The sequence below is a fragment of the Neoarius graeffei genome, chromosome 4 (assembly GCF_027579695.1).
Source record: "Neoarius graeffei isolate fNeoGra1 chromosome 4, fNeoGra1.pri, whole genome shotgun sequence".
In the NCBI taxonomy this organism is placed as follows: Eukaryota; Metazoa; Chordata; class Actinopteri; order Siluriformes; family Ariidae; genus Neoarius; species Neoarius graeffei.
In genome coordinates this window covers 74,686,272-74,706,478 of record NC_083572.1, presented here as the reverse complement: position 1 = coordinate 74,706,478, position 20,207 = coordinate 74,686,272, and the positions used below count along the sequence as shown (strand labels likewise).

Sequence of the window (20,207 nt, the reverse complement as noted above, 5' to 3'; positions counted from 1 at the left end):
GCACTTCCCAAATGATGGAGGCCCCTGGGAGTTTCGCCTCTCCATCTCTCCATCTCTCCTTCTCTCCATCACTCTCTCTCTCTCTCTCTCTCTCTCTCTCTCTCGCTCTGTCTTGATGTGAAGCAGGCTCTGAGTCAATAACATACAGAAAAACAGTGCAACTGGGAGGATAGAATTGTATAGCTCAACGTTTAATATACAGAGCCACCACACTTAGTTTGCCGAGTTTCTTCGAAATTACTTTATTTACAATTTCCTTGCAGGTACGTGCACTTTCAAGTTCCGCCGCTGCCAAACGGGATTGCATAGTGCTACTAACTGACATCCCTTATATATGTTTACTTAACTTCAAATCGCATTTCCTTACATCACTGATAACCAGTTATAGAGTATCGCAATATTCATTGCAGTATCAGCATCACCCCTGCTTTCTGTATCGTGTTTACAGTTGTGAGATAAAGGCGGTATCTTTCAGAAGGTCTTCTAAGGATCCTTATTTACTGTATAAAAATTAATGTTATTAGGCTTATCATGTCTCGGCTGCCACTGCTACATCTCTGGTACTGTATCTCAGGCCATGGTTTTGGTATAAAAATATCACTTGCATTTTCTAGCTTTATGTGAGGACCAAACCACAAGTCACATGATTGGGGTGTCTTAGCAGCGAGTGGTCCCTCGGGCTTTTGCATGATGTTTTAATGAGAGCTGGAAGCTCGCAAGGCGCTATGCCGAGCGCTCTGCTGCATTTCCTTAAACTGCCAAGTAAGAGGCCCATTAATAATGCAGCTCATTAATGTGTGTAATTAATCGGGAGTGGTGTAACGGGAAAAGCTGGAAGGGGAGGGCGCTCAGGGAGCCGGGCTGAACCCCGCTGAGAATGAGGGAGAGAGAGTGGCTGCAGCGCACCACACGCCACCGACTAATGCATTATTTATCTATCCACAAGAGAGAGAGAGAAAACAGCAAAAATGAAAAGAGAGACCAAGAGAGAGACTCTTGCATGAGCCAAGTCACTGCTGGCATGCACTGAGATATTTGTAGGCAACGCAGCCAATCAGGAATGCAGCAGAGGCACAGTAGGTGAAGTGTGTGTGTGTGTGTGTGTGTGTGTGTGTGTGTGTGTGTGTGTGTGTGTGTGTGTGCACGCAATAATGAGTGTTGGAGACTGTGTTTTATTGTGCCTTCTTAGTATTGCTTTGCAAAGGTCAGTGTCTTGGATGGCATATTCAGGCCCTTGTTCTTTTGGTTGACAAAACCTGACTGGTGAAAAAGGCTGACACACACACACTCGCACACTTCTGGCTCACACACTTGTTTAGAGCATGTGCGAAATTCCTCAAGCTGACATTTGTCTTGCTTTTATTGAGCTGAACCTTTTGGAGTGATGTCAGATGCATCAGCATCAGTAAGATTTACCGCGGAGGAATCTGCTTTGCCAGTCGGCACACGCCGTCGATCGGTCACAACATATTTCTCAATACCGTTATCAAAGGCGCTTTGAATAATCGTCACTATTTCCATCATTTTCATGGTTAAATTTAGCTAACTTATGTATTCCTGTCAAGAGAGCACACAGCCTGGAGGACAAGCCTCGTTAGCTCGCTGTTCACTACAAAAGCTAAAGCTGTTCAAAAAGCCGATGTTATGCTGAGGAGCAAGTGAATGAACAAATGTCACGTGTATCTTAATCATTTTTGAAGCAATACTTTGATACCATAAACTGAAGCTTAGGTATTTTTTATTATGTATAAATTCGTTTATGTATTCCCCTGCTTTTAGCAGCTGCTCACACTGACAAGCAAAGATGAATCGTTTTTGACCAATTCGGGGCACATACAAATACAAAAAAACCAAGTCCCAGATATTTTTTTTTATTGTTGTGTGAATCGTATTGATTTACTTTGCTCAGTAGTTTGTCGTTACTTCACTGTATGATTTAAGATTTATGGTTTAGTAAAAAAAAAAACTAGTAGGGAAAAAAAAGCATCACTGATATAATCACTCTTCTAGCAAGTGGCATACCACTTGCTAGAAAAAAAAATACGTGTCTTAAGAAACGAACTTAAAGAATAGTTATAATAATCAGACATAATGAATTTTCACTACAGAATAATGAATAAGTGGCATACCGGTAAAGTGCAGACGCCCAGAGTGGATACAGATGTTTGGTCATCAGCTACTGCACAGCAAAATTCAACAATAACACCTACAGTGTTTATACCTGTCCGGTTGGACACAAATGAACACTGAAAGAGTTCGTTTAACACTCCAGGTGTTAATTTAACACTCGGGATTTTGTTGTGTGTGTGGTTGACCGCGTTTATGTACACTGCAAAACCCAATAAGGTCACTGAGCTCAAAAATTTTATTGAAACCGATTACGTAAAAATTTTTGAGGTGAGTAACTTAAATTTTTTAAGGTAAGATTTCTTAAAAATTACAATTAAGTGTAACTATAGTGTAATTTTTAAGAAATCTTACCTTAAAAAATGTAAGTTACTTACCTCAAAAATTTTTACATAATCGGTTTCAATAAAATTTTTGAGCTCGGTGACCTTATCGGGTTTTGCAGTGTACGAATGAAAATAGTGTACACGTAAATAGGGGCATCCCGAAACGCAGATCAGCTAACAACACAGTGGATGCAAATCGGTTAACGACAAGTTAAGGGTCACTAGATTGGATTCAGTGTTCAAAGTGCAAAGTCCATATTGTAGCTTAAACCTTGGCCTACTGTAAACCATGACTAAAATGTAACATTGACAAATTGCATCGACCGGCCCAAGGTCTTTCTAAAAATTGCCCAGTCTCCAGGGATTCAGCTTCATCTGGCAACGCGGAACAAGTTGCCAGAGTTCTGTGAAGGCATCAGTGATGAGTTACCATATTGCTCTTAAAAAATAGAAATGGCATCCATGATTGTGACAGTCAAATTGTATTAGTATTGAGAACTTAGTATTAAGGGAAAAAAAAACAAGAAAAAGTACATTTTATTAGTTTTTATCTGTAAGTATTTGGTGGCTGAAAATTTGACAAGGCACATTAAGAATTGCACACGCACACTTGTGGGACCTCAAGACAGCTGAAGGGCATTTGGGCTCATAATCAGGATTTGTCATGACTTTTTTTTTTTCCCCCAGAACTAGAGTTTATTCACAAATCACTAGTGTAAAATTATATTGTAAATAAATGTGTTTCTTTTTTGTAAAGTGACATTATTTGCAGCTTAGTCTCATCATTGATGTGCACTGCAGGCTTTGCTGCAGATAACACAAATCGCAGCAGATCGTCTGGAGTATATGTCGCCCCACCCCGCTCCGCTGCTGCCACTCGCCGCTCCTCTGCTGCTCCAGATGTGCTGTAATTTACTGCGACTTGGCTAATCAGAGTAATTAAGGATTAATTACTGTTAATCACTTTTACATAAACTTGTTGGCGGTGAGAGAGAGCGACGCTCTATGAAATATGCCACACAAGCGCACACAGATGGAAAGAGGGCTGGGAGGGAAGGATTAGAGAGAGAGAGAGAGAGAGAGAGGTGGGGGTAGTTGGAAGCCTGGCATTTCTCCCTTTGCTAAATTTCCCAGGAGCTTCCTGCTCAGCCGATTCAGTTTCCAAGACACTATAGCCTCTTTTCCACTGCAGGGCCAAACGTCTCTGGGCACGGGGAATAACCGTTGCTGTAGCTTTTCCACATGGCTTGCATGGACGTTTCTCCAGTGCACTCAGATAACCACGCTGAATGTAGAACCATTTGGTTTAGACAGCTTAATGACATAGGTACCGACTTCCTCTTTTAGTGCACATTTTCAGTTCAGCTCGAAGAAAACTCCAGAGATGGGGCCACGGTTAGAAAATGAAAGTCTTGTTCTGGTTACGATAAAAATGAATCCCACATATCATCATTTAGTCAGCAGAAAAAAGAGTGACGACTCCTGGAATTTCATTCCATATACAGACCTTTAAAAGCATTTTATATGACATAATGTATAAAATAAGTTGGTGTTATACCGAGAAAATATCATTACAGTAGCAGGGATTTGTTTATTACACCCAACTCTCTTCATCTTTTCACGCTCTGTTGAATGTTTAAATAATATTGGCTGGCTTTGAGTGGTCTATCAGATATATTCCATTCAGCTAGCATGATATTGAACGAGTCGAAGATGAGTTCAGTATCATGCTAGCTGAATGGAATATATCTGATATACCATGAAAAAAAGCCAGCCAATATTATCATTATCATTATTATAATATACACATTTCTTTTGGGTGGTCAACATATCTGCGCCTTTCAAAAATCTCTCAAAATCTTCCATATTCAACGAAGCAAACCTGGCGGCCATGTTTGTTTACAAATTGTTACAGTCCCTCGCTAGCGCAGAAGTTTTACGTCTCCGACATGTGACATCGTGTTGTCTTGACAACCATGCAATATCTCATCTCATCTCATTATCTCTAGCCGCTTTATCCTGTTCTACAGGGTCGCAGGCAAGCTGGAGCCTATCCCAGCTGACTACGGGTGAAAGGCGGGGTACACCCTGGACAAGTCGCCAGGTCATCACAGGGCTGACACATAGACACAGACAACCATTCACACTCACATTCACACCTACGGTCAATTTAGAGTCACCAGTTAACCTAACCTGCATGTCTTTGGACTGTGGGGGAAACCGGAGCACCCGGAGGAAACCCACGCGGACACGGGGAGAACATGCAAACTCCGCACAGAAAGGCCCTCGCCGGCCACGGGGCTCGAACCCAGGACCTTCTTGCTGTGAGGCGACAGCACTAACCACTACACCACCGTGCCGCCAACCATGCAATATCGTAAACCATATTCAACACTCATTCTCCACTGGGTAGAGTGACGTAGTACACGTAGGATAAGCAATATGCTAACAATATTGCATGCTATCAAACCAAATGAATGAAACCTGCTAGAAAGGAATAGAGAGCTGCACGGTGGTGTAGTGGTTAGCACTGTCACCTCACAGCAAGAAGGTCCTGGGTTCGAGCCCCGGGGCCGGCGAGTGCCTTTCTGTGCGGAGTTTGCATGTTCTCCCCGTGTCCGCGTGGGTTTCCTCCGGGTGCTCCGGTTTCCCCCACAGTCCAAAGACATGCAGGTTAGGTTAACTGGTGACTCTAAATTGACTGTAGGTGTGAATGTGAGTGTGAATGGTTGTCTGTGTCTATGTGTCAGCCCTGTGATGACCTGGCGACTTGTCCAGGGTGTACCCCGCCTTTCGCCCGTAGTCAGCTGGGATAGGCTCCAGCTTGCCCGCGACCCTGTAGAACAGGATAAAGCGGCTAGAGATAATGAGATGAGATGAGATTCTTTAAATGATACTGTTGCTCGCTGGTTTTTGTGTGTTGAACACGATGGCGAACAGGTTGAGACTGTCATTTAAATCATCTTGCACATATGATGTATGTTTTGTGAATAAATGTTTTCTACCATTTAAGTGTTAACCTCATTTTGACTAACCCTGTACGCTCTGATTGAAGAATCATTTTTTGCGTTTTTTTTTTTTTTTAAATGATAAAACAGTAAAATCATATTGATAATGAAATAATCTAATTCCATGTATGATGTGTAATACAGAGCTTCCTGTGTTAAGTGTCTGGCATAGGATGAGTGAGAGAGAGAGTAAGGTTTGGGTGCAGCCGGCCTGTTTTGCCTTTTCCCTAACGCACAGTGACGGGGAGGACGACTGCAGTGTCAGCAGGGCTGTGTGTGAAGCACTGTGTGAAGTGACCGTCCACCCCTGTCTTGTCTTGTGTGGGTGATGGTGTCTCCACCTCCCTTTCTCCCCCGCTGTGTGTCCCGCTTTAGGAGACTGACATGCTCGCTACGTCCTCCCGAAGGGAAAAAGAGCCAGAGGGGAGCTTTTAATGACACACAGCCAGCCTTGCCCTCGGGGAGGAAGTGGACGTTACACTAATGCAGCTACATTTATTTCACATTACACTGCACACCAACGGCCTGGCTGTTTATTCCCTGTACAAATATATAGATATAAATACACGCTGTCCACACGCATGGCATACTGGACCTGCTTATGCTCTGACTGGTCCTTAAAACATGTCAGCAGCAAGTGTTGAGTGTTTAGATGTGATTAAAGGTTACACAGCTGAAGAAATGTAGCTTTATACAAAAATAATTATCTCTGTCAAGCCTACACTTCAACATAAATACATAAAGTCTTTTGTTTGAGTGAAAAGCGTTCGATCCCAGCTGAGGATCTGTCACTTGAGCTTGAATGCCTGTTAGTGTGGGGAAAGCTCATTTTGTTCACTTTTGGTTACACAGCTGAAGACATTTAGCTTTAAGCTAAGATAATTAAGCCTGTCAAGCATCTAATTACATATAAATACACAAATAGTCATTTTGAGCTATATGCTTTCGTTCAGCTCAGCTTTTCAAACCCTTGGCATGTTCAAGTGTGTACGAAGCCTCCAGGCTTGCAATTTGGAACACAGCCCTGATTAGCAGGAGCATGTAGGCAAGATCACGTAATATCAAAGAGCGAGGAGGAAGAGTCCTATCCTGAGGCTGCATTATATTGTCCTTTTTGAAATGAGGAGCACCATTTTCTTAATGAATGGCTTTTACTCGGAGATTTTCTCTCGCTCGCTTGCTCCTGCTCGCTCTCGCTGTCTCTCTCTCTCCATCCTCCAGCCGGGGCCGTGTCATTACCAGCCACCCTCGGGCCCGGCTGCCCTCTAATGATCGTAATTAGCATTATTAAAGCCGGATCGAGCACCCTAACAAAGGGATGCCTCCTTGCACCGGTCCACCAAGCTGTAAGCTCACGGGCCTACACACTCCAGGGACAAACAATTTCGAGATAAGGAATAATGTGCACACACACACACACACAACACAGAGCTTTAATCCAGCGCCTGTCATCTCCGCTTCAGCCACTCGTCACACCTCCACGCACACAGGGACTTATTCTTTTAATTGATTATTTAATTTGCAATTTCGTTCTGATTTAGTTGATTAATTGCCCTCTGCGATAGGGAAAAAAAACTAGCCATCTGTTAAAGATTCCTTTTAAAAAAAAAAAAAAATCAATTTATTAATTTATTTATTTATTTATTTATTTTTCAAAAATACTTTCTCTTATTTTTATTGGCTGGCTTTTTTCATAGAACTTATTAACGCATGACTTTTTTTTTTTGCTATTCTGATCTGCCCTAAGCAGGCATCACAGCATGGCTGCATTAGCAGCTTAGTGGCACGAGGTGGCCTGGATTTAACAGTGCCGAACCCGATGTCCTCCTCCCCGGTGTGTGCGTGCGAGTGCCTTGGTTCCTTTTCCGTCCCGCTACCCCCGCGCCTGTATAATGAATTCTGCTGCTGTTGAATTAGCATGTAGCTGTCGCTTCGACTCTGCTGCTCGAGTCGTGACAGGACCACCACCACCACTCTCGCTCACAGTCGACCCTCCCTGATTTATCAACCGCCAGGCACCGCAGCCTACTGAATCAGCGGCGTGCAAAATAAAAAACACGCAAGCCGAGCTGTCGGCATAAATCAGAGCCCACCAGAAAGGGTTAATTATGCAAATGGGACGCGACTCCAATCCAGCACTCCCCGCGTCTCTGTTGTTTTTGATTCAGGCTATGAAAAGATGTTCCATTCTAATGATTTATTATTGGAAGGAGGAAAAATTGCATTTTGTTTCCTGTTCTCAGTGGTTGGTGCTTCAGGTGGAACATAATGGAGTCTAGTTTTTCTCCCACTTGAGAATAAGAGAATTTACACATTAGTTCTGTTGACTATAAATATATGCCCTGGTGTGGGAAATATGGAAAAAATATTATATTATGAAGCTATTTTACGTACAAGTTCCACAGATACACAACACCAGTGAATAATGGTGTTTTATAAAAAAAAAAAAAACATTCTGAATAGCTTTGATTTTAATATGGTATTAAATTTAGCACTGACCAAATATGACACTTTTTAACCATGAACAGGAAGTGGCATTTTAAAAAATATTATCTAAAGGTGGTAACTAGGGATGGGAATTTGCATGGGCCGACATATTCATGATTTCTAGGATATTTTATAATACAGATTCCACGATGGGGTTTTTTTTAAAAGATGATGTAAAATGAAGAAATTAAAAGTAAAATGAAGAACGTTTAGTATTAGTATTATGATTACTCAGAAGTAACAGCAATGTTCAATCATGACACGGTAAAAGTGTCTATCTATCTATCTATCTATCTATCTATCTATCTATCTATCTATCTATCTATCTATCTATCTATCTATCTATCTATCTATCTATTAATTTTAGTGTCAACAATTCTATTAGAGACGCGCTTTGACTCGTTGATCATGGTGCCCGTTTGTGGTATCGCGCACACCTAATAAGCAATACAGATTTATAGAGTTGTTTTGAAAATTTTCCAGGAGACATGTCATCACAGTGTCCTGAAACAAATTGCAGGACAAAATTTGAATAGGCAGGTTGCGTATTTGCATCTTGAGCCATTGTGGTATGTGTAATTGCTGACTTGCCGGTGTGTGTCACTCACTATCCACTCTACTACTAAAATGCAAAACTGTGTGTGTGTATATGTGCGTGCGTGCGTGTGTGTGTGTGTGTGTCCACATGCGTCATATCTGCCTAAAAGTGACAGCACAGCCCAACATTCATTCATTAAACATCAGCATCTCCCATCGCCGCATTGCTATGTCAACATGAGCTGCGAGCTTCGGAGCGGATTACGCTCTGCTGCGGCTTTTGACAGACTGGTGTTACCCAGCGCTAATCTGATGGGAAGAGATGTATGGGGAGGTGAATGCGTTGTGTTGTGACTGTCTCTTGCTGTTATTATAGCGTCATTCAGAGCTCAGGATGAGATTTAGGCGCCACGGGCTGGAGACGAAGCCGAGCAAACTGTCTCTTTGCTTATCGATTGAGTTCTTTTATCACTGATACGACACATTTTTTTGAGGGAAAATCCTCTTTGTGGTTTAGGGGTCGTGGTTTTATATTCCTGCCTGGAATAATGTGATAAATTCATGACATGGTGATAGTCCAAACAAATATGACAATTATTCAGTGCAGTAACTACTTACAACTTTCCAAAGAAGACAGCATTGAATACCATGTAATACAGCATATGGCAGCAAGGATAAGTTTATTATAAGGTTCGGGTTTTTTGGCCGTCTTAAAGTGCCATTCCACCATTGGATGTATTCTTTGGCATAAAATACAATATATTTTATGACAACATGACTAGACAGAGAAATCTTTTAGCTTCAAAATGATATATCAAACATAATTTTTTGACAACGACAAGTATATTAATTTTGCGACCAAAGTCACCTACCCTTTTAATTTCCCCGCGTGATGTCATCGGCAGGTTCCCCTTCTTGTGTGCCACGTGTCGGTCTATTTTTAGACCAGGAAACCCCCAAAGTGAGAGAGTCATTTCTCCTCGTATATGGGGGCCAAAAAAATTGCGAAAAATTTTGAGTTAATCTTTCAGTTAGCTAGATTTATTGGTATTAGCTAGATTTATTGGTATTATTTTTATCGCGTTCTGTCCGCCATTGCTGATATGTGCCACGTCACACGGTACACAAGAAGGGGAACCTGCCGATGACATCACGTGCGGAAATTAAAAGGGTAGGTGACTTTGGTCGCAAAATTAATATACTTGTCGTTGTCAAAAAATTATGTTTGATATATGATTTTGAAGCTAAAAGATTTCTCTATCTAGTGATACCATTTATATATGTTGTCAAAATATATTGTATTTTATGCCAAAGAATACATCCAATGGTGGAATGGCACTTTAAGGCTGTACAAATCATTGGGATTTTTTTTTTTCATCCTGAATTTTGTAATTTTGGAGCGACACAACCGCTCGCAAGAAGTGAAATGAAATCAGTAATTATTACAGAATGGTGTGAAATGAAGAGCAGAAATCACCATCCTGTAGCTGTATTTTCCAGAAGTGGTATAAAGTGTATGGTGCCGTGAAGTCATGGATTATTTTATCTGAGCAGACAGAATCGAGGAGGTTCATCTTATACACTGGAATGACCTATATGCTCGAAAATATGTTTCTATTTAACAATTACGACATGAAAAAGTAACGCGCATCATTTTTGACACGCCATGGTGGGTTTTTTTGGCCACATTTACGTCTGACTTCATTTTCATCAGATCAGCTATAAAACAAGCACTCTGCATTATACACAACCCTATTGTGCTGGTAATCCTAATTAAGCTCTGTGAGATGATGTGCTGTCAGTGTTGTGATGCTACAGGAAATGCAGTTTGAAGCTAAAGCCATGTGTTCACATTTTGGCCTCCCTGTCCTCCTCTTGGACATGTTTCAGTCATATAAGGGACATTAGTGGCCTTTGCTTCTCGCTCTTGTTCAATTAAGCCTCGCCACAAAAGGAACGTTAAGCCACAGCGATGGCCAGCCCCATTTATAGCACTTCAGTTAATATTTCAGTATCCCACGGAGCCCCAGCACAAGGCAGGCAGCCATGTTGAATGTTTAGTTAATGGAAAACACAGACGACTGGGAGCACTGCACATTCAGCGGTGCACAGTAACACAGCAGGGAGGGAAAAAAGTAGGCAGGGGTTTAAAAAGCAGTCATCTCGGGAAAAGGTGCATAAATTCTGCGCCGGCCTTCCATTCCTCACGGGTTCCTCAGAAAACCCTCGGCTTTCCGAAGAAATGAAATGAATCGCCTCCGATAAATGAGCAGACGGCAAAGAGAAATCCATCGTGTGCTAAGCCTGTGGCTCAGGTTTTTATTAAATATTGATTTGATTTGTAAAAGGCCAGATGTGCAGAGGTTGAACAAATGTCACAGACTCCCATTTTATTTAATCTTTTTTTTTCTGGATTATCAGCTTTACAAAGTAAAAACCAACAATAGTTTTGGCCTTTTGTACAGCCATGTCTGGCTTAGTAAACCCAAATCCAGTAATATACATTTGAGATATCCGCAGCGCAGTGCGGTTAGTCTGCTCTACCATGAATCCATGTGCTGATATTACTTTTTCTTATCATGGTCATTAGTCTAGCACTGTAGATTAGTCAGCGTATGTCTTGTACAGGCGGCACGGTGGTGTAGTGGTTAGCGCTGTCGCCTCACAGCAAGAAGGTCCGGGTTCGAGCCCCGTGGCCGGCGAGGGCCTTTCTGTGCAGAGTTTGCATGTTCTCCCCGTGTCCGCGTGGGTTTCCTCCGGGTGCTCCGGTTTCCCCCACAGTCCAAAGACATGCAGGTTAGGTTAACTGGTGACTCTAAATTGACCGTAGGTGTGAATGTGAGTGTGAATGGTTGTCTGTGTCTGTGTGTCAGCCCTGTGATGACCTGGCGACTTGTCCAGGGTGTACCCCACCTTTCGCCCGTAGTCAGCTGGGATAGGCTCCAGCTCGCCTGCGACCCTGTAGAACAGGATAAAGCGGCTAGAGATAATGAGATGAGATGTCTTGTACATATTCTGATTGGGGAACATTTTAACAATCAGCCATGTCTAATTTGGGTTTCCCATGTTCTTCAAACACCTTCCTCTGAATTGACGAATGTTAGAAAACAACTGTCCTAATGCTGCCTTTCGAATAGAATAGACTTTATCTTTGGCCAAAAACTCTGCCCGCGTAGTGCAGGGATCGTGCCGCTATTCTAAAATGTCTACAATAACAGTATGGTACGCATTTCTTTCAGCTCTGGTAGGCTGCACAACAGCCAATTAACGTTTCTTATTCAGAAATGTGAAAACCAGATTTAATTTTTTTATTTTTTTGCGCTCTGATGGGGGAAATGAATCAAAATGCTTTCCAACTGACAGGATGATATAGTATTTGCAAGTTCAAGGCCATAATGACCTGCTGAAGGGGTTAAAAGTGCTTTTTATCCAAGCCAAGAAACTAGCCAGCGATTTGTGAATAAACGAATAGCTGCTCGAGTTCATTCGCGGTCAGAACACTGAACAATGAGGACAGATACATCGAAATACAAAGCATTTTTACTAAAATATCCGATTAAACACACATGCTTATTTAGCTCCATTTTTGATAAGGACTCACCCTCAGCGTGTTTCTCGAGATTTAATTTAATGAAATAATTGTATTTGTTCGAGATGAGGTCAGAGAAGATCAGGGTCGAGAGAAAGAGAGATCAACAAGCTCACATATCGGCTTGTTTCAGATCGCTGTGTTGTTCTGGTGGAGACAAAGTATGGAGCCAAGCCTGGAAAACATTAGGAGGAATCAATTAGGCTGCCATTAAGAAGTAAAGTGGCCCTCACTGAATCGTGTAATTATGACCTTCAGCAAAGCCACAGTTATGGAAGCACAATACCCTCCATCTCTCTTGTGCGCTCTCTCAGTCTCATTTAGCCTTAATTGTATTTATTTAGGATAATATATTGTATGCTTTTAATGACATGCTTTAGGTTAAGCAAGAGATAAATCATCATTTGTCTTGCTTAGACATGGTTGGGAGATTACAAGTATAGACAGTTGTACAGCATATGGCAAATGCAATAGAGAACTCACTGAATATGTTTTTATGAATCTTGGTAATTTTAATTGTATCGCTTTCAACCACCGCAGTATCATTCTCTACAGAGAGCAGCTAAAGTGCCAGATATTGTTTATGCACTGGAAGTAGCGATATAATAATATCACTAATGTAAAATAACTTAAAGGAGTACAGAGTTTGTCTGTACAAATCTGTCCAGTCTGTACTACTTCTTTCTTTCCTTTTGTCAATCTGCCTGTACCCTTGGGAAGAAAGAGTCTTTTCTCTGCAACCGAATGGAGAGCCTGTTCCAAGGTGATGTTATGCTTCAGCAAAGATTCTTTGACACCGTTTGTCCAGGTCTTCCTTGGTCTGCCTTTGGCTTTAAAGCCGGAGATTCGCATATTGTAGGAGCGGTTGGTTGTTTGGATGACATTCGCATGACGTGGCCAAACCATTTAATTCTATATGATGAAGGACTGGTTTTGTTCCTACCGTACCATCTCCCTTATCTTGGAGTTAGATAAAGATGGACACTACGACAGGCCTAGCAAGTCGGCAGTGGATAATCTATTGCTCAAGGAAACCAGTCTGTACACTGTCCAAAAAATGCACTGAACTCAAAGACAAAGCTCAGGGCTGACATGCTCCTCTTAAAGGTATATGGTGTTTTTATCTTTAAGATGTAGAGTGACTGTTAAGGCCAATTTATGCTGACAACGCAGTCCTCGCAGATGGCGTCGCAGATGGCGTCTGCGTAGCCCCCCCACCTTTGCAGACGCTCTGCGCGCACCTCCCAAAAATTGTGACCACCGCAGAAGCCTCGCAGACAGCGTCGCAGACAAGAGGGCTCTGATTGGTCCACTCTACATCCGCTGTACACGCACTTCCGCTTCCCTACTTTCCCGGTTTGGTTTGTTTTCACGACCGCCATTTTTAAAAACACGAGCGAAGATGGAGCAGCACGAAGAGCGGTTGATCGAGGAAGTGAGGAAGTACGTACATCTATACGACTCCAGTTCTAGTCATTATAAGTAACCAGAGGATAAACACTCCACTAACCACACCCACCAACTACTCCTAGCGATTTCGCGACTTCGCGCCCCCTTGCGTTGTGGCGGTGAATAACATCGCGCACGCCTATTACTCCCCCGCTCAACGATAAATTACAACTGTCTGCGAAAGCCTTGTCGCAAGAGCATGCAGAGGCCCTTAAGGCCAATTTATGCTGACAACCCAGTCCTCGCAGATAGCGTCGCAGACAGTGTCTGCGTAGCCCCCCCACCTTCGCAGACACTCTGCGCGCACCTCCCAAAAATTGTGACCACCGCAGAAGCCTCGCAGACAGCGTCGCAGACAAGAGGGCTCTGATTGGTCCACTCTACATCCGCTGTACACACACTTCCGCTTCCCTACTTTCCCGGTTTGGTTTGGTTTCACGACCGCCATTTTTAAAAACACGAACGAAGATGGAGCAGCATGAAGAGCGGTTGATCGAGGAAGTGCGTACATCTGTACGACTCCAGTTCTAGTCATTATAAAAAAAAAAGAAGTTCTAGTCATTATAAGTAACCGGAGGATAAACACTCCACTAACCACACCCACCAACTACTCCTAGCGACTTCGCGCCCCCTTGCGTTGTGCCGGTGAATAACATCGCGCACGCCTATTACTCCCCGCTCAACGATAAATTACAACTGTCTGCGAAAAGCTATCTGCGAAAGCCTTGTCGCAAGAGCATGCAGAGGCCTTTATTCCTAATCTTTGTACCACAGATGCAGCAATGGATACGGAGTTGTTCCGATTAAAGTGTCGTTAGAGCATGAAGAATATGTTATATTAGTAATTCTAATTATTTTCAGTTCAAACTCGTGCTCGCACTTCAACACGGACAATAGCAGCACTAGGCCTACGTATTAAAAGCATTCCCACTACAACTTGAATGAGCGTGGTCAGTTGAACATGACGTCAAAGCTGGTGGATGAATGGTGGCCGTGCCTCACAGATGCTCTCCAGCTGCACTCTGGTTTTTCTTGGCTGTGCCGTTGCTTTGGAACCACATACAAACAGCAGAGCTGCTTAGAGACGTGTTCTCACTGGCAGAGGCAGATACAGCCATGTGGAGTGCTATTAAACCCAACTCCGTTCTGATTCCTCGCCTGGCTGGGTTCAGTTTTCAAACTTTGCAACCCTTATGAATCTATTGGTGTTGTTTTTTTTTGTTTTGTTTTTTTTTCCAAGATTTCAAAAACATGGTTTTATATGACCTCATAAATACTATATCTTTCCAAGCAGATTCATGTCCACAGACATTACTGCTTCTTTGACTCTTCCTTTTGATCATGTCCTATATGTTTTCCCTAACGAGTGTATTGGGTTGCACTGTGCATTTTCTGGCCTTCGCTGACCCAAACAGCTTTGCTCTTTAAGAGGCCGATGGTGGACGGGCCTCCAGCCAAGTAAAATAAACACAGGCAGACTTGGCAGATGTAGGCTGAGTGGTGTATGAATGAGGGGAATTTTTATGTTCCATTTTCACTCAACAGTCTAGACGGTTTATACCGTTCGGGAAGAATTCTCTTGGCTTTGGATTTCAGCTAAACGCTGCCCTGCACTGCTCTGGCTGACGTGATGTGAACCGTGAGATGTTTGCTCTGTAATTCAGCTTGCATCAGACTTGCATCACACTTAAAGGGCTAAGAGTGCAGGTTTTATGAAGCACAGGGCTGTTTAATTGCCAGCACTAGCAGTAGTGCATTCTTTTATAATTACGTTTGAAAGAATGCACTACAGAATAAGGATACACTGGAGCTCAAATATAAATAAAAACGTGTCACGTTTGTGTTGCGTTTGAGCCATAGAAAGAAACGGTCATGCTGTTTTTATTGCTGTTTTATCCGTTTTCAGTTGAAGCAATCTGGAGTGCTGAGTGACATCACAGTCTCGAATAATTTGTGATAATGTTTGTCTTGGTAGCAGTCGAAATCTAAAAAGCCTTCATCAGTGAATTATTTTGTTGACAAAATTGAACACTGAATGCTTGCAGTATTATTTTGACTTATACAACTATTGATTTCTTTTTTAAAAAAAAAAAAGCAGAACCTAGACAAGTGCATGTTATAGTCAAGAGAATATTGTAGGGTTTGAGTTTTTTTTTTTTTTTTCATTGTTCCTCTGATAGCATTTAACCACATGCTGTTTCATGCTCTGTGTATAAACGGTATAGCTGAGGAGGAACCTCCTGTTCTTGGATAGGCTCTCTAAAATATTATGGGGTATGTTTAATAGTTGTGACATTAACTTCAGGCTTTTTCCGTTCTTTATTGGTCAGTGGCTTTGCCAAACCATGGTTTATGGGTTTGTGTTACACTGTGCCATGAACCCTGCTTCCTTTCCCCCAGAACATGGCTCTGTCCCAATTACCTTATCAGGTCAGATTCGGTTTCAGGCTCTAATAAAACAGGACGGCTGCGCAGCTCCTCTCTCCCATAAGGCTCAGCAACACGGCGTGGCTCAATCGACCCCATGCTGGGCGCGAGGCATGACCTCCTGACCTCCCCTACTCGCCAGCAGTCTCTAAATTTGCATGAGTACACTTAAAAGCAAGGGGGTGGGAAGATCAGTCCCTCATACCCCCTCCTGGAGTACAGCAGGACTCTTTCTCACTGAGCTTGACCCCATGCAACGCCGCCCGATCCCCGCACCGCAGTCTGGAGTTAATGCACCGAGTGCTTGCTTTGTCTCTTTGTTAATGAAGTGCCCTTCTCTCACTCTACCTCTTTCACTACTGCACAATGGCATGCATAATCAGCATTAACGCTCAAGTGCTGCACTTGACTCTGGAGTCTCAAAACCGTGTTTTGGTGAGGCATCAAACCTCGTGAGGAAATGATCGTCAACCTTTGACTTGCCTTCGACTAATTCAGAAAGGGTACACTGTCCCCATTCACTCATTAGAGCAGATGGAGAAAGTGTTTCTGGATCAAAGGCATGAGTGAGAAAGAGTGTCTGGTAATTATTCCGGTACGTATGCGTGTGCTGAAGATGGCAACTACCTCTGCCTTTTCATGCGTGTATATGTAATAAAGAAAGAGAGATAAAAAGAGAGAGTGATGAGAGCCCTCTAGTGGATTAGAATAAAACTACAGGGAGGGTCCTTATTTTAGCACTGCATCCCCAGAACGTTCCTTAATGTACACTCTTAGCAATTTCCCATCATAACATGGACGTGCATATCAACAACATCACACACATACCTCTTTTAAGCATAAGGGAATTGCGTAGTGGCATTTTTAACAGGAACATACTTGACCTCAGCAGCAAGAATGAAGTGAAAGAGATTTATGGCCTTAGAGAGGGATTGGATGAGGGAAAAGTCTATGAGGGCATGTTAAAAGCAGTAGATTATCATTAATCGAGCTTTGCCAGGCAATGGGACGTTTATGAATGAACGAAGTGCACTTGTATTTCATCACTCTAAAACAGTGCAAAGCTGACTGTGGCTTTTTTTTTCCCCTTTCTTTTTTTTTAAATACTTTGGACCCAGTGAATGTTTCCACTCATACATAGAAATTAATTGTGAATCGATGAGGCTTGAGCTGTGTTGTCAGCTCTAATACAGTCCATTCAGCATGTACTGCTTTCATCGTTCAGCTTTTTACCTTCTTCCTCTTCTTGCTTCGTTACAGTGCTGAGTATCCGTGGTGCTCAGGAAGAGGAGCCTCCCGATGCCCAGCTTATGAGACTGGACAACATGCTGTTGGCTGAAGGCGTGTCGGGGCCAGAGAAAGGGGGCGGGTCAGCAGCCGCTGCGGCCGCTGCGGCCGCTTCAGGTGGAGCCGGCGCCGACAACTCAGCTGAACACTCTGATTATAGAGCCAAGCTCTCCCAGATCCGCCAGATTTACCACACCGAACTGGAGAAATATGAACAGGTAAGACGACTTTCAGAAAAGTTGTCCTGTATTTCCTCGAACTGTTACGTTGTACACTACCGTTCAAAAGTTTGGGGTCACCCAGACAATTTTGTGTTTTCCATGAAAAGTCACACTTTTATTTACCACCGTAAGTTGTAAAATGAATAGAAAATATAGTCAAGACATTTTTCTGGCCCTTTTGAGCATTTAATCGACCCCACAAATGTGATGCTCCAGAAACTCAATCTGCTCAAAGGAAGGTCAGTTTTATAGCTTCTCTAAGGTGGGGTTTACATTAGACCGTATCAGCGGATCATCAGATTAACGTTTTTAGAAACGATTAGCGTGCACACAGCAACGCCAATACACGGATACGCTAATCACATGACTAATTCGGCACGTAAGTTGAAATGTGTCAGTGCGGCTCATCGCTTCCTCCTCAGCGGCTGCGCTCCAAACCACTCCGCCCTGAACAGCGAGTGCCCTCTGGAGGGTGCGCACTCCGGCCCTGCGCAGCTCACACAGCGCGCGAGTGAAGCGCACGAGCAGTGATTCGGGACTGAGCCGCTGTGTGCAAGTCACTTACCACTTGCAAGTGGAAGGATGGCAAGCCTAAAGACAATCATAACTACACAATGGGCAGTATTTGCATCAGTATTTGCAGTATTTTCATACTTTTATACTCTTTAATGAAAGGTGATACAAGGCGGAAGTCCACGCCGTTTTTCAGCAGTCGCGTCACATGACCAACGCCAGCGAATCAGGAAGGTGGATGTCACAGTGACGTTGTCCAATGACGACGCCAGCTAGAGCTCAGCACAGCGTATCCGCGTATCTCAATGTTTACACAGCACCGGACCAGACACGATCTGGATTGAATACGTGGACCCTGGCGGATTCCCGTTTCCCGGCGTTTCCAGGCGTTTTAATGTAAACGGACAGTGCGTCCGCGAAGAAAACAAGACAGATACGGTCTAATGTAAACTTGGCCTAAAGAGCTAAACTGTTTTCAGCTGTGCTAACATGATTGTACAAGGGTTTTCTAATCATCCATTAGCCTTCTGAGGCAATGAGCAAACACATTGTACCATTAGAACACTGGAGTGAGAGTTGCTGGAAATGGGCCTCTATACACCTATGGAGATATTGCACCAAAAACCAGACATTTGCAGCTAGAATAGTCATTTACCACATTAGCAATGTATAGAGTGTATTTCTGATCAGTTTAAAGTGATCTTCATTGAAAAGAACAGTGCTTTTCTTTCAAAAATAAGGACATTTCAAAGTGACCCCAAACTTTTGAATGGTAGTGTATGTTCTGAAAAGGCGCCTCAGAAGAGCTCCGGCCAAACAGTCACGGGCTGCGTTCTAAACGCCACTCAGAATAGTCCACCAGTAATAAATGAGCAGTGCACCTATAATAGATGATTAGTACACTAATGGTAAACACTGTCTAAACAGACAGTTTATCACAATTCTATCTATATGGGAACTTTTACACCTCAACCGAGCAGAAACCTTTTAATGCTTAGTCATTACAAAAAGAACAGTAATACATAAAAATGTATTTCTGTTCAGATTTAAGTAAGCACAGATTCAAATAAATACAGGTGGGTGGAAAACACACTATTGAGTTTCTCGGTTCAGTTCAACTCAATCCAATTTTAAAGAAAGATAATACGTTTAAGAAAAAAGTTAGATATTTGCGAAAACGTACACATTGAAACGTGGATATGAGTAAAAACAAATAAAACGGAAGCAGTGAAACAAGCAGCAAAACAGTTAAATGATAACAATTTTAAGGAAAATGGTTTAAAGTTATATAGCTTTAAATGAATCATTATACCATGTGGTACATGACAGTCCAACACGAACGATGACTCAGTAGGATAATAAACAATAAAATAAAAGTGATACAGTGGTTAATAAAACATCAGTGCAAACAGATAGAAGGAGTTATTTGAAACTATAAACCATGCTGGTTTATTACGTACACTGACACTGCACCTCTCACCAGTGCACATCAGCCATTAAAACACGCGCACACGGAGTGCACTGACCACTTTATTAGACACATCTTTGTTGCACCTGTGTATGTGTACTGTTAGTGGCTATATCTCGTCCATGTACAGTGTGTGGTAATCATCGTCTAGCCCCTCTCTAGTGTCAGTTTCTGACCACAGCACTACTACAGCTTGGGGATATTTGGTTTGTGGTTTGTTTCTCAGCCCCATAGTACTGTTTATGCATTAGTACTGCTGTGTCTGATACACTCATACCAGCACCAAACACACTCTACTATATCAGTGCTATCGATGCTGTCTCATCTCATCTCATCTCATCTCATCTCATCTCATCTCATTATCTCTAGACGCTTTATCCTGTTCTACAGGGTCGCAGGCAAGCTGGAGCCTATCCCAGCTGACTACAGGCGAAAGGCGGGGTACACCCTGGACAAGTCGCCAGGTCATCACAGGGCTGACACATAGACACAGACAACCATTCACACTCACATTCACACCTACGGTCAATTTAGAGTCACCAGTTAACCTAACCTGCATGTCTTTGGACTGTGGGGGAAACCGGAGCACCCGGAGGAAACCCACGCGGACACGGGGAGAACATGCAAACTCCACACAGAAAGGCCCTCGCCAGCCACGGGGCTCGAACCCGGACCTTCTTGCTGTTAGGCGACAGTGCTAACCACTACACCACCGTGCCGCCCATCGATGCTGTGAGAATGACTACTACGTACACGTCTGGTACTGTA

General features: G+C 42.9%; 1 protein-coding gene across 2 annotated transcripts in view; it reads left to right on the top strand.

Annotated features, from left to right (window-relative positions):
- Window positions 1–20,207, top strand: part of pbx1b (pre-B-cell leukemia homeobox 1b) — a 111,461-nt gene that overhangs the window by 68,653 nt on the left and 22,601 nt on the right. For both annotated transcript variants that reach the window (XM_060919708.1, XM_060919707.1), the window contains exon 3: window positions 17,211–17,455. In XM_060919708.1, coding sequence (XP_060775691.1) covers window positions 17,211–17,455 — 245 coding nt within the window. The remainder of the gene's footprint in view (window positions 1–17,210; window positions 17,456–20,207) is intronic.